General features: G+C 44.9%; 1 protein-coding gene across 6 annotated transcripts in view; it reads left to right on the top strand.

Annotated features, from left to right (window-relative positions):
* Positions 1-3,100: 3,100 nt before the first annotated feature.
* The window catches only part of TUB (TUB bipartite transcription factor), a 160,833-nt gene continuing 150,499 nt past the window's right edge, over positions 3,101-13,434 (top strand). For all 6 annotated transcript variants that reach the window (XM_061462991.1, XM_061462990.1, XM_061462989.1 and 3 more), the window contains exon 1: positions 3,101-3,225. In XM_061462991.1, coding sequence (XP_061318975.1) covers positions 3,170-3,225 — 56 coding nt within the window. In that variant the 5' untranslated portion in view covers positions 3,101-3,169. The remainder of the gene's footprint in view (positions 3,226-13,434) is intronic.

Below are 13,434 nucleotides of genomic sequence, written 5' to 3'. Positions count from 1 at the left end.
CCAGTGACTCAGCAGACATTTTGTCACTTGTTTGTAGCAAGGTATGGGCAACATGAAAATGCAAGAGCAGCCTGCTTCCTTCAGCACTGCTGCCAGTTTAATTCCTGTGGCATTTCAACAGCTCAAGGCAATATTCCAGATCATATTTGTTAGGGTGGAAAGGTCATGTGCCACATACTAAACTCCTGAAAAAAGAAATGTTTTCTGCTTTCTTGGTGCTCAGTACCCGGTCTCTCTCCCAGCTGGCCCTGGGATGGTTGCTCTCCTGTGATGCAGTGCCTCAATGTTTGTAACACAGAACTGAAATCTTGTTACTGGTCCAGCATTAATATTTGCCAATGGTACAAAACTGGGAGAAGTGGCCAAAACCCCAGGGTGCTGTGTTGCCTTTCAGTGAGACCTACACAGGCTGCAGAGCTGGGCAGAGAGGAGACTGATGGAGTTCAACAAAGTCACATGCAGGGTCCTTCACCAGGGAGGAATAATGCCATGCACCAGTACAGGCTGGGGGCTGACCTGCTGGAAAGCAGCTCCATGAGGGTCCTGGTGGACAGCAAGCTGTCCATAAACCACCAATGTGCCCTTGTGGCCAAGGAGGCCAATGGTATCCTGGGCAGCATTAGTTGAAGCGCTGCCAGCAGGTCGAGGGAGCTGATCCTTACCCTCTACTTAGCCCTGGTGAGGCCACACCTGAAGCATTGTATCCAGTTCTGGGCTCCCCAGTACAAAGACCAGGACCTACCAGAGCAGAGGGCTATGGAGATGAGCAGGGTACTGGAGCACCTCTTGTATGAGGAAAGGCTGAGAGAGCTGGGACTGTTCAGCCTGCAGAACTGACTGAGAGTAGATATCAGTGCATACAAATACCTTTAGGGCAGGTGTCAGGAGGATGGAGCCAGACTCTTTTCAGTGGTGCTCAGTGGCAGGATAAGGGGCAATGGGCACAACAAAAACAGGAAGTTCCATTTGAATATAAGGAAAAACTTCTTTGTGTTGAGGGTGGCAGAGCACTGGAACAGGCTGCCCAGAGAGGTTGTGGAGTGTCCTTCTCTGGAGACATTCAGATCCCACCTGCTCGCGGTGCCCATGCTTTAGAGGGGGGGTGGACTAAGTAATCCCTAGAGATCCGTTCCAACCCCAAGCATTCTGTGGTTAATAAATTGTAACCTAGAAGACTACTCTCCCTGCTTCCCCTAGATTACACATGCCTGATTTGAGATGCCCTGTGTCTGCCGTGGTCAGAGAGAATCTGTTGGAACAGGGAGCAGACATGACTCATTTTGGATGTGTGTAGATGTGGCCATGCACAAACACATGGTGACGCATGCCTTGCAGCACTGGTAGCAGAGCAAACGGCAAAACCATTTCTTTCTGACTGAATTTCAGTGGGGGTCTGATTTGTGTCTCTTCACCTTGCATGAGCTGTGAGTGCCTCGGCTTCCCCAGCAAAGCTTCTTTGCAACTTTCAAGTTTGAAGTAATACTGTCAGCAATGCAAGTTATGGGTTCAGATGGCAGAAGTGGAGCTGGAAACCTTGCAGAAAGCCACAGGTTTCTGTGTTCAGGGGGGTTGCCACCCACCGGCAGAGAGGAGGGAGACACTTGTGTCCTGGGATGCTAAATCTGCCACCCAGAGTAATTTTCCGAGGGGTCTCAAACTTGTTCCCTGCAGCAGAGCAGTGGAGGTGGCACTTATTTTTACTCTTGAGCACCTCTTGTTGAAGGATGTGTATAGAGGGGTCTCCTGAAGCAAGCATAGGCCATAAAGGACTGGTCTGCCAAAGCAATACCACTGGTTTGTGTATGGAGCTTTGATGGGTGGTTTGGTTTTCTTGTAGCCCATGCTGAGAGGCTGTATTTGCCATAAGGTTTGGCAGGGTCAACCCAAAATCTTCACAACCGACCTGCCTCAGCATCACCTCAGGGTGATTTCCAGCTGCTCCAGTGTGGAAAATGTTGGCCTCAGTAATCCAACAGCCAAGAAAATCATCAGGTTTCAGTTTGACCATTTACAGCTTTCTTAGTATGAGCACAGCAATGAGCAGATGCAGGTAGGTGGAGGAGATTGTCTGTGATTAACTGCTTTCCAGAGGGTTCATTTTGTCCAAGTTACTCAATGCAGGTTATAAATGAGATAAACAAGGACACTCTGTCTATACATATCAACAACAGCATCTGTAACAGGAGTTGGGATAATAAACTTGCAGGGTATGCACAGCTAAAAGAAACAAGGCTCAGGCCTGGGCATCTTAATTGCCATTTCAAGGAAACCTGGATGCTCACACTCAAGACCACCACTAACCCATGTAAGTGAGGGCCTCACCTGCATGGTTTGAGAACACTTCCAGGGATTGTGATTCTACTGCTTACATGTCACGCTGATGTCCCAGCTCTGAGGCAACCTGGGGCTGCACGTTGTGCAGGCCCAGTGACTGCGATGGGGTCTGCAAAGCCTTTTCGCTGTGCTCACAGTGACCGTGGTGTGGTCCGTACAAGGAGCTGTCAGGCGCGGTGCAGTGGGACGAGCAGCAGGGCCGTGATCCTGCAGAGCCGCCTGACCGCGGCAGGCTCCCGGCGCTGTCCCTGTGCACGGGAGGATGCGACCAGTGTCTGTCTGGAAGATCGTGCTGGCGGGAGAGACCCAGGGCCCCGCTCGGGGTGGGAGCGGGTGATGTCAGAGCCGTGGACCCGTATCTGTGGCAACCAGCACAAATAAATAAATAAATAAATAAATAAATAAATAAATGAAGGAAGCGCGTGTGCTGGAGCAGGAGGCAGGCAGCCCGCTGCTCCTGAGCGCGGCCTCGCTGCATATCTCTTAAGCAGCTTAGCACCCTTGCTCCAGTTTATTACCTGAGCGCCTTTGTGCCTGCCGGGCAGCTGAGAACATCCTGCTGCCGGTCCCCTCTGCGGGGATCCCCGGAGCCTCCGCTTCCCTCTCCCTTCATCCCTCCCTCCCTCCCCGGCGCGGGCAGTGGTTTGCTCCGCGCGTCCAGAGCTCGATGTGAAGCCGCTGCCCGGTAGTGGATTTTGGCCTCTCTGTGCAAGGCCAGAGGTGTCTGTCCGCATCCCTGCGGTGGCCCCCCCTTAGGCAGGTGTTCTATTTCCAGCTCGGGAGCCGCTGCCTGCGGGACGCGAGCAATACTGGAAGTGCCGTAGTCAAACCGGAGATGGATGGTGTCAGCAGCAACAGGACCATGTCTTACAGCAGATGGAGTTACAACAGGTATTGTCTATCTTGCCTTGGTTTGTTGGTTTTGAGGGGTTTATTTTGTCTTCCTCCCTGCTGTTGTAAACTGGCAAGCTGTTTATATAAACTGAGATGGAGAGCCCTCTTCAGGGAAGCATAAACCTTTACTAGTTCTGCTTTTACAGTCTGAAAGACACTCGAGGAACCCCCAGTTTTCCAAGTGATTCGAGCATTGGCGTTTGCTGTTGTTCAGCAGGCATTTGTCTGGAAAGCACGGTGGCAGCTTCACCCAGCTGTGGTGGAACTGGGGGGTCAGCACAATGGTTTCCTGGGCTCTCTCCTCCAAGCAGGGCAACTGAGGTGCAGTGAGTGCCTGAGCAGTTACCAAGACTTCTGAAAGGTGATCTGCTGGAAGGTAACTACTGCTCTAACCCAGCACCTGGATGTTTTCTACAAATATAAACTACAGCTTAGAAAAGGAAGGGGCCGGAGAGCCAGGATGTGACTCAAGAATGACACATTCAAGCAAAAGCTGTGAGGAATGCTGCATACAGCCCAGGTACCACAGAGCTGAGGGGGCTGGATTAGGTGTCTCAGTGAGACAGCTGAAATATTCACACCGCGTTTTGTAGTGATGTATGTTGGTTTTCCTCTTCTGGAGAATGGGAAATTATTGCAGCATTAGTCCTGCTTTTATGTGATTCACAGTTGTGACTGGCAGGTTCTTTGAGCTTGGATTAAAAAAAAAAAGGTATAAACTTTTTCACTTTTCATTTGTGTTACTGTTACACCTGAAATGGAGCCAGATGTGAAGCAGTATTAGCATCTCACTGCATCACTGCCACAAGCCACCACAGTATTCTGAAGAAATAACCTTTGGAAGTGGTTTTCAGTGCTTAAACATGTATTTGGTGTCGCCCACACTCCCTGGCTGCGTGGGCTTTTATGGTTTATATGTGGATCTAGAGAGTTTCACTTATTTTCAGTACATTCATCCTAGCAGAAAATATATACAGATGCATACAGTGGTGGCAATGAGAACGGTGTCTTCTTTAAATAAAATATGTATATGTTTATGTATATGCAAAGCTGAGTTATAAAACAAGTCATTTCAATGCATAGATTCTCCCACACAAAGGATGCTTTCTGTCTGATGCCATGTCCTCAGAAACAGCAGCATTGGGACCCTGTAGTGCTCAGGCCTATCCCACACAGCCCATGGTTGCAGCAGTTTGAAGATCCTAACCCTCCAGTGAACAATCCAGAAATTTCACCAGAACTCTTCTTGGATACTTTCTCCCAGTATCACTGGAGATTTTGATTTAACCTTATGTATGGCTGGCAATCTACTTCTCCATTTTCAGTCTTCCTTACCATGACAGAGAAGTCACTGATTGTTGTTAATTAACTGTGTACCCTGGAGATATGCTGCACTTGTGTCTTTACCCTGCTTGGCTTTTGTACTGTATCTGGGGACAGAAATGCAGTATTTTAGTGCCTAAGCTGGGTTTTTTGGTGGCCAGTTTTCAGATTCTGATTTTTTTCCCATTAGACCCAAGCCCCATGAACTGATGCCTGTGCCCTACGTGTATTTTACAGTGCTGGGAGACTGAGCACTGAGTTGCTGGAAAAAATGGTGCAGAGTTGTTCTTGCTCCCAGAGCCTGTCCTCACACACCCCTCTTGTGCCCAGGCCCGTGACAGGAGAAGGAGCTAACTCTTTTGTATCCAAACCCCCCATGGCTGCCCTTTGCATTTGGAGCAGTTCATTCTCCCATCTTTGGTTTTACTGAGCAATGACAGAAGAAAGGTCTGGGGGAACTTCCTGCTGGGCAGGAAAGGATAATGGTAGGTACTTGTTTTGAGCATCTTTGAGCATCTGCAGTGTGTGCCAAAGCAGAGGGATTCCTCCAGCAGGGCACAAGATCGCTTTTGGACCCACAGGCTCATATGAAGCACATGTGGGCTGAGAGCCTCCTGTGACTACTTATGTGTCTGTAGGGGCTTGGATGGATACATGAAGATATTGCAAGATTTCATGAAAGTTACATTCCAGTGTAGTGGGTTCTAGGAGCTTTGCTAGTCAAGTTAAATGGCACAATTTTCTTCCTCAAGGGACACTTGTAACCTTAGCCAAGAAACTCTGTTGCTTATAAAGCAGGGTTAATGACGCTCATCTCATTTACACGAGTTCTGTCAAACTAAGTGATAATGCTTGGGTTTTTCCTCCTCAACAGCGGCCATGAAACATCACACCTGCTCTTGGGGTAGATGCTCTGTGGCATAGTCTTTCACCCCAGGATTTCTCCAACATCAGCTGGCAGCAAAAAGAGCATAATTGACACTTTCTTGTTGAGTAAAACTGTAAGATTTACAGTTCTCAGCTCTGTTTGTTACTCATTACTGTGTGATGGGTGGAAGTCACTGTGATTTTTTGCTTCTCCCTCTATTTCCCCGGGGGCAGGAGGGGTTTAGAATATACTTGCCTGCACTGCAGACACATGGGGCAGGCACCCTGAATAGCCAAGTGCTGCGCAAAAGCCAACTAATGCTCCTACAGGTGCAGAGCCAGGCTTCTTCTCTTGGTGTTGGCCTCCATGAATCAGCCCTGCAGTTGTAGAGGGACGGGGCCGATGGATAACAGGCTTTTGGTATAAGACTGAAGAGCCATTCTCATGGATTGGGCCACCTGAGTCCTTCATAGCACTTCCAGCAGCTGGAGAACAGATGGACAGAAAATTAATTCAACAATGCCACTCAAATTTTACCACTGAAGTTCAAGGTGGTGTTCATGAAGGCTTGAGAGAGCTGGGACACCATGGATGTGGTTGGATCCAACATCTGGGAAGGTACAGTTTACGAAAGTGTGCAGAATACAGTCAGTCCATGGATGCAGCAGGCCAGTTTGAAATCAAATACACAGTCAAACACTGCAGACTGGGAATCTGTGGTGCACACCTGGAAAACAGTGCAAGGCAGCAGTGGACTGCATGGCTTTACGAAGTTTTTCAGGTGTTGGTGGACTATGCACAGCTCTTATGAGGAGGGTCATAGCTGAACGCCAGTCCAGAATGATTTTCTGCAGGAGCAGTAGGAAGTTTTGCAGCAGAAGGAATGGGCAACCTGCAGATTATACCTGTGCATGAACACAGGTGTTTGTTAGTGTTTCTTTGTTTGATTAAACAAACAAGCCACAACAAAAGATAACTGTGGAGGCAGTTGCTTCCCTCCTTCCTCACATTTCTTCCTGGGACCAATATATCAGCATTTTCTTCCCTTGCTTCTTTGCTTAATTTCCATACTTACAGTTAATTTTTCTCCTGGAGTGCTTCAGCTCAGCAGTTCATGCACTACCATGTTGTGGTTGATGAAGTTTTATCTGCTAGCATTTGGAAGTACATTTTGGGGAACTTACTCTCAGGATGTTTCTAACTGCTGGAGACAGCTGAAAACTTTTCTATTGATCTCTGTCTTTGGTCTGTCCTGGATGGCAGTGTTGCCTGTGGCTTCCTTTTGAAGCTGCTATTTCTATTTTGCCTCGTTTATCCTGTGTTGAAAATCTGTGACAGGGTATTTGGGTCATGGTGTTGTAGGGTTTCAATCTTAGACCTCATTTTTTAAGGCTTTTAAACTCTTCTACCTTGATATTTTCTGGGACGTGTTATCCTCAATGCATAAAAAGGGATAAAAGCTTCATCCAAAAGGGCTTTCTTAGGGAAACTCTAATTTCTTCTCTTTTTTACAGTAGCAGCTGTAAAATACCAAAGTGTGTACACTTCTTACCTTCCTAAGCCTGCTGCAGTGAGTGCACTTTGACTATATTGAAGAGCAGCTCCTCTCTCTGTTTGCAGCAGAGCCATCCCAAACCTTGTGTACTTCTCTGCCCTCAGGAGATGAACAGCGTGTGATGCCCTGAACCTCTGTCAGTTGTGATTACTAGGTGTGCTCTTAAGGGAAAGTGTAGCACACTGAGGAAGCAGATTGAGGAGAGAGTCCCTTAGTCACTACCACTCTTCTCTCCTCTGCCAAATTGTCTCCTTAAGTGTTTCCTCCATGAGTAGATACCTTTATAACTAGTCACTGGGCAAAGCACCTGTGGGGACTATAAGTGGAAATCATTCTATGGGACAAAAGGTGGGGTAGAATCAGCAAACTCTCAAGTGAAGCCAGAATAAAGCATTCATGTAACAGATAAACTGATTAGGATTTATGTATTTATGTGCATTTAGTTTGCTGGGAATCTGTTCTTTGTTTTTCTTTCCTAATAAAGTCTCATAGTATCAGTTACACAGGAGAATGTAGAGTTTGTGAGTGATGATTTCTTCCTTGACTCAAGACAGCAGGAATGATCTGCAGGTGTGTTCATGTGCATCCTCCTGTGCTCAGGAGGAATGTTTTGCATTGGTTGCTAGCACATCCTTGGAGTGTGTGAATTCTCCAGAGACTGTGTGTGGGAGAGAGAACTTCAGCTCCCACTTCACTGAAGAAACAATTTTAAAGCTTCTCAAACAGAGAAAAGGCTGAGAAAACATGTTAAACCTGCCTGGCTCAGGTACAGCATTGCAATCCTAGCAAACATAAGAATTGTTTTTGAAGCAGTAAGTATGGCCAGCAGCTCAGCAGTGAGAGCAAAGAGTAAGGGGAAAACAGTATTACAGATGAGCTTCAGTTTATCCATAGTATGTCACATGTTGATTAAGAATTTACAGTAAGAAAGAGACAATGACTTAAGAGACTTGACTCAGCTTGGAAGCTGCCAAGTGTGCCATCAGTCATTTCATTCTCTTACTATGTAAAAGTGCACAAGCTGGGCCATAGCAGTAGATGGACCTCACTGGTGTGTAAAACTTGACAACCCATCTGAAGATTTCAGTGGACCCACTCGCTGGGACGGTAGCATGAGACTATGCTCTCTGTTGAGAATTGGACTGTGACCCCTGAAATCCACATCAACAAACCTCAAAAGCCAATTCCTCTGTTTAGTGGCTGCCTTTACATCAGCCTTAGATTTTCTTCATGTCTCAGTGCAATTTAGCTCTGGGTATTTCTGGTTTGGACTCAGTACCAGGGATATTACTTTTCTCACACATCAATGAAAGGAAGTGGAGTACTTCAGTATAAGGTTTTCAATTATCCTGGGTTCAGCTGTAACAGTCATTTTTCTCCTTCTTAGTAGCTGGCGGAGTGCTGTTTTTTCAACTTTAGTCTGAGAACAATGCTGATAACACACCAATGTTTTCAGTTGTTGCTGAGCAGTGCTTACCCTGGTCAAGGACTTTTCAGTCTCATGCTCTGCCTGTAAGGAGGAGCATGGGAAGCCAGGAGATAGCAGAGATGGGACACCTGATCCAAACTAGCCAACGGGGTATTCCATACCACATTCCATACCACAGCATGTCATGCTCAGTATATAAACTTGGGGGAGTTACCCAGAAGGGCCAGATCGGTGCTTGGGTCAGGCTGGGTATCAGTCGTCAAGTAGTGAGCAATTGTATTCTATCCCCTTGTTATTCCCCTTACCACTATTATTACTGTTGGTAGCAGTAGTAGTTTTCTATTATACCTTAGTTACTGTTCTTAACCCATGGAAGTTACATTCTTTCAGTTCTCACCCCCATCCCTCTGGGAGTTGCAATGGGGAGAAGAGGGGTAGTGAGCGAGCTGCTGCAATGATTCTTAGTTACCGTCTGGGCTTAAACCATGACAATGATACATAATATAGACTTGCTTCTGTGCATCACACCTGCCCTGGGGTAGGGGCTGTGGAAGTGAAATGTGGAATAGATGCTGTTGCCATCTACTGTTACCTCATACACGTTTATCTATAAATCAGTACCAAAATAGAAATTTACTTTTTTTTGGGGGAGGGAGGGGGCAACCTAGCAGGAATTCTTAAGTTTAAACTAGTTTTAAAAGGCATGCTATTAAAGCTGTAGATTTTTCTTTGTGAAGATGTGGGGTGATCAGTGTAGTCTCTAAATGTAAAGAGTGAAGGGCGATATAGCAAATTATCTTAACATTGTGTTGATAGGCATTTCTTCATGGTCACGGAGCTCATTAACAAATTCCCATTAACAACTTTTGTGACAAGACTTCTATTAGCAGAAGATGGAGAGAAAAACAGAAACAAAATACACGTATCTTTCGTGAGTATATCTGTAGACATCTCTGAAGTCCCAAGGCCTCCTTAAAGCTTTGTGCTAAGTTCCTGCATTCAGGGTTTCTCTTGAACCAAAAAGATAACTCAAGCATTAGCAGGGGCAATAGGAAACCAGCATAAATGGTCATAAAAAGAATGCCATGTGACATACCACAAGAAATGCTGCTCTGGTGTCTCTTATTAGCACTTTTCTCTGTCTTATTGCATGCTCTGTGTGAATGCCTTTTTTACCATGTCTAAAACACACATTAAGTGCCTCATCTTTGGTACTAGAGCACAAAATTGACGACTTCTGTGCATGAATATATGCACCATACAAGGAAGACTGAACATCACAGCTTTGAACTATCATTCTTTGTGTTCTTGCTGCACTTTCAGAATTTGATTGTATCTTAAAGAAAAATCAGCCATGTGTCTCTCATGATCTGCCTTATCATAAAAAGGAAGACTTTTCTCTCTCCAGTGCATAGTTCATGTAAATGCTGCTGCTAATGGAAGTCTAAGAAATAATGTCCATGGCTGAAAACCATCAGAGAAGTGTTTCCTGCATTTAGAAACGAATCAGGACAGAAGAGCAGTCCTGGCTGTTGACACAGTGTCAGGTGCTGCACGTGCAGCTGGCTGGAGAGCAGCAGTGCACGTGGCTGTGGCAGGTTGATGGGAAGTTTGGCCACCACTGATTTTAGGGGGTCTTTCTGCAAGAAGAGAAAAAAATAATACTCCTTTCATTCTGTTCTCTGCAGAGGTCAGAGCTGATCTTTTTTTCTCATACCCAGGTGGGTAGGGTCTGTCAGTCCACTTCAAATGTCTTACCACTGGGGTAAAATCATAGCCTCATGTTCATCAAGTCAACAAGCACCTCTTTCTTTCAATATATTCATAACCATCACTTTCTAGAGGAGGTTGAGATAAGGGTGGCAGCTGGCTTATCTTTCCAGCACCCTGAAAGCCCATTGCTTTGGGTTTGTGCTCCTGGCTAGTGCCAAGTGGTGCAGTACTTCCAGCAGGAGCCCACCTGGGAGACATCACAGCAAGTGGAGCCTGCAAGGTGAAGGCGCTCACTGTTCACATGGGAAAGGGTCTCTGCTGCGCTGGCTAACCCCAAGTACCCCAGCCCAACAAATAATGTCTATTTATACCTATCAAGTTTTGTTTATTATTATGGCTGTGAAAAATCAGTGTAACATGAGCCTTTAAGATGAGCAGTCTGAGTTCTGCCAGCAGTCATTTGTATTTGTAGAACAGAAGGATGTTAGTCAACACATGGATATATCTGAAATGCTTCAAAGCCGAGGTCAAGGACAGGGAAAGGCTTCAACAGTTGGTAAGAAAACAAAGATAGTCCCAAAGGAATGCGCATCTTTGAAGTGTAAAATGATGACAAATCAGCTCAAAATCGGTTTCAAAAGTATTTTTAAAATACTGTGAGTCTACTACATGGATGATCAGCCAGGTAAATTACTTTGCTTGAAAAAGAAAGATTTAATTCCTTGTTTATATAAGCTTGCTGTGATGTGTGTTTGGTTCCTTTTATCCTACTGGTGCTATGTTATTTATGGTCATGTCACACGAACTGCCACACTGTGTCAAACATCCAATTGCTTGCTGTTCAGGGGAATGTGTCAGTTCAAACTCCTGCCCAATCTGTGGATCCTCGGAGAGACAAGGTGTGTGGCAAAAATCTTCCAGTCATACTTAGATGTTGTTATTCCAGAAACAGTGCTCTTCTCTTTTCAGGAGTCTATTTTATTTTGAAATATCATGGTTTCATGCACCACCAGCAGCATCTTCCTTTGTGTTGCGTATTTTTCATGTCTGTGAAGACGTCTATGTTTTGCAGGATGGAATAGTTCCTTATAGTCTGTACAGGCACTGATAACATTGATATTAATGTTGAACTGTTGATCTCTTCCTGGTTAGTTGTGCAAACTTAACTAGATTCACTCCTGTCTTCACAGGATTTGCTGGCAATACTTTAAAACCTATTTCTTGAAGTTAAACTTTTCCAGCTTCAAAATCCTACCTGAAAATCCTGTTCAAATGTCTTCTGCTGGGACTCCTGAAGTATCAAAGCCAATTCCTTAATGCTTAACATGGCTTTTCTATGTGCGTTCTTGCAGGTTATTTGCAAAGCTGTAACCTATAATCTTACCAAAACACAGAGAATTTGCTTGGCCACTCAAAGGTGCTCCCAGAGAGCTGGGGGAGCTCTGCTTCTCTGCAAGTCTGAGGTTGTGTGAGGAAGCTGTCCAGAGGGACTTAGCAGGGATATTAGTCAGATAGTCATTTCAGGAGAGGTTGGCTCCACACAGACCATTTTGCCTGTCTGCAGGATGCTCGGGTTTGTAATAAAAAAACCTTCATTTGTACTTAATCCCTGTCTTCAAGTCTTTTCCTTTTTTTTTTTTTAACATAGTATTATTGAAGTACAACTCTCTGGGCTTTCTCAAGATGAAGTTGCTGCTTAAAATTAATTTATCACTCTGTCATACGATTTTACATTTTAGGTGGAACAAATAAAGTGTTCCTCTTTTCAGTGTAACTTGGCTAGCTACAGGAAGAACTAACGAAACTTAAGCTTCGTAAGAGGATCTAATCGTTTTGAACCAGTTTTCAGAAGGAAGTTATCACCTGGATTGCGAAACAGTGCATTCAGACATGTACCGACATTTTGGTGGGAAGGTGCAGATACATTTGAAGGAGTAAGTAAAGTGTCCAGTAAGGAAGCTAGTAGCTATTCATTATTGAACAGCTGCTGAGTCTCACCATAGGGCAGGGGAGTTGATTTTTATGTACATGTGAATCACTGTTGGCTACGAAGAATGATGTGTGTGATCAGTGCATTTAGTTGGGTTTAAATAGATAAGTCTAAACGAATCTCAGAAGACCTAACTTGCGTGATGTGGAATTCTGAAAACAAAGCCTTCTAAGTAATGAATAGTTTTTAATTTTGTCTTACTAGCAATGAGTGAGTAACAGGGAAATACTGAGAGGGAACTGGGAAGCAATGGGACAGGAGCTGGGCTGCAACATACTGTGTGAACAGAAGCTTTTAAGGTATTTGTAATAAGTCTCCTTGAACTGCATGCAGGCCTAAAATCTAGCCACTGGTAGGTATCACCCTCTCCTGGGAGCTGTGATTTTGCCCTGGATGCAGAAGGCAGCTGTAGTTTGCTTCCCAGATGTGTTCTTTGGTGTGCATGGACACACTGTCCCATTTTTCCAGTAATTTCATCACTCACACCACCACCACCTAAAATTTCACTCCTTTCACCCTAAGTTAACACTGTAAACTTTTTTATCTCTCTGTCATGGTTCATTTTTCTCCTCTCCTTCCTAGCAATGCCTTGCATGTATTTAATTAGTGGGGATTTTGAAATTCAATTTGGGCCACTCACACAAGAAATGCAGGAGCCAGTCTGGGCTATGAACCCAGGTTGAGGCCAAAGCCCATTTAAGTCCCTCCTTACAACCCTTCTGTTCCTCTGCTAATCACAGTAAGAGGATTAGCTTGATGAGCACAGGGTATTGAATACTAGAGTCAAAGATGTGCATATCACACTCTGGATGATTTTCATTCATCCTTCTGCAAATGTGAGATGATTCCTGAAGCAACAGGTGAACTGAGATCCAAGGCTATTTAACTGTGCTTGGAATATATGTGTTTGTATATATACAAAGAAAAGGAACTTTGGATTGAAAAAAAAAGAAATGGTCTTCAGTCTGAGCTGAGGTTTAATGTTCCAGACTTGTTAAAATCTAAAGCTTTTGCTCCCACTGTCCACTTGTATTTGGAATTATATCATGTAAATGTTATTTGTTTTCTCTTATGAGAAATAGTAAGCAACCATACAGTATTGCACTGCTTCTGTCAGTGTCTGAATTGTACCTTCTGCAAGGAACACTCCTCTCATCAGCTTCTGGTGCAGGTGTTCTTTACAATAGAGCTGAGGCTAAGAGTTGACCTTCAGTCTGACTACAGGGATTATCAAATACATCATCTTAAATTCAGTATTGTTACATGCAAATACACTACTTTTTGCCTGGGAGGCTGGGAGGGAGAGCAGTGCTATTTTCCTGATGCTT

The sequence above is a fragment of the Pezoporus flaviventris genome, unplaced genomic scaffold, assembly GCF_033815535.1.
Source record: "Pezoporus flaviventris isolate CSIRO_AGI_PZ_B2104156 unplaced genomic scaffold, CSIRO_AGI_Pfla_v1 ptg000036l, whole genome shotgun sequence".
NCBI lineage: Eukaryota > Metazoa > Chordata > Aves > Psittaciformes > Psittacidae > Pezoporus > Pezoporus flaviventris.
This window is presented reverse-complemented; position numbering and strand designations above follow the sequence as displayed.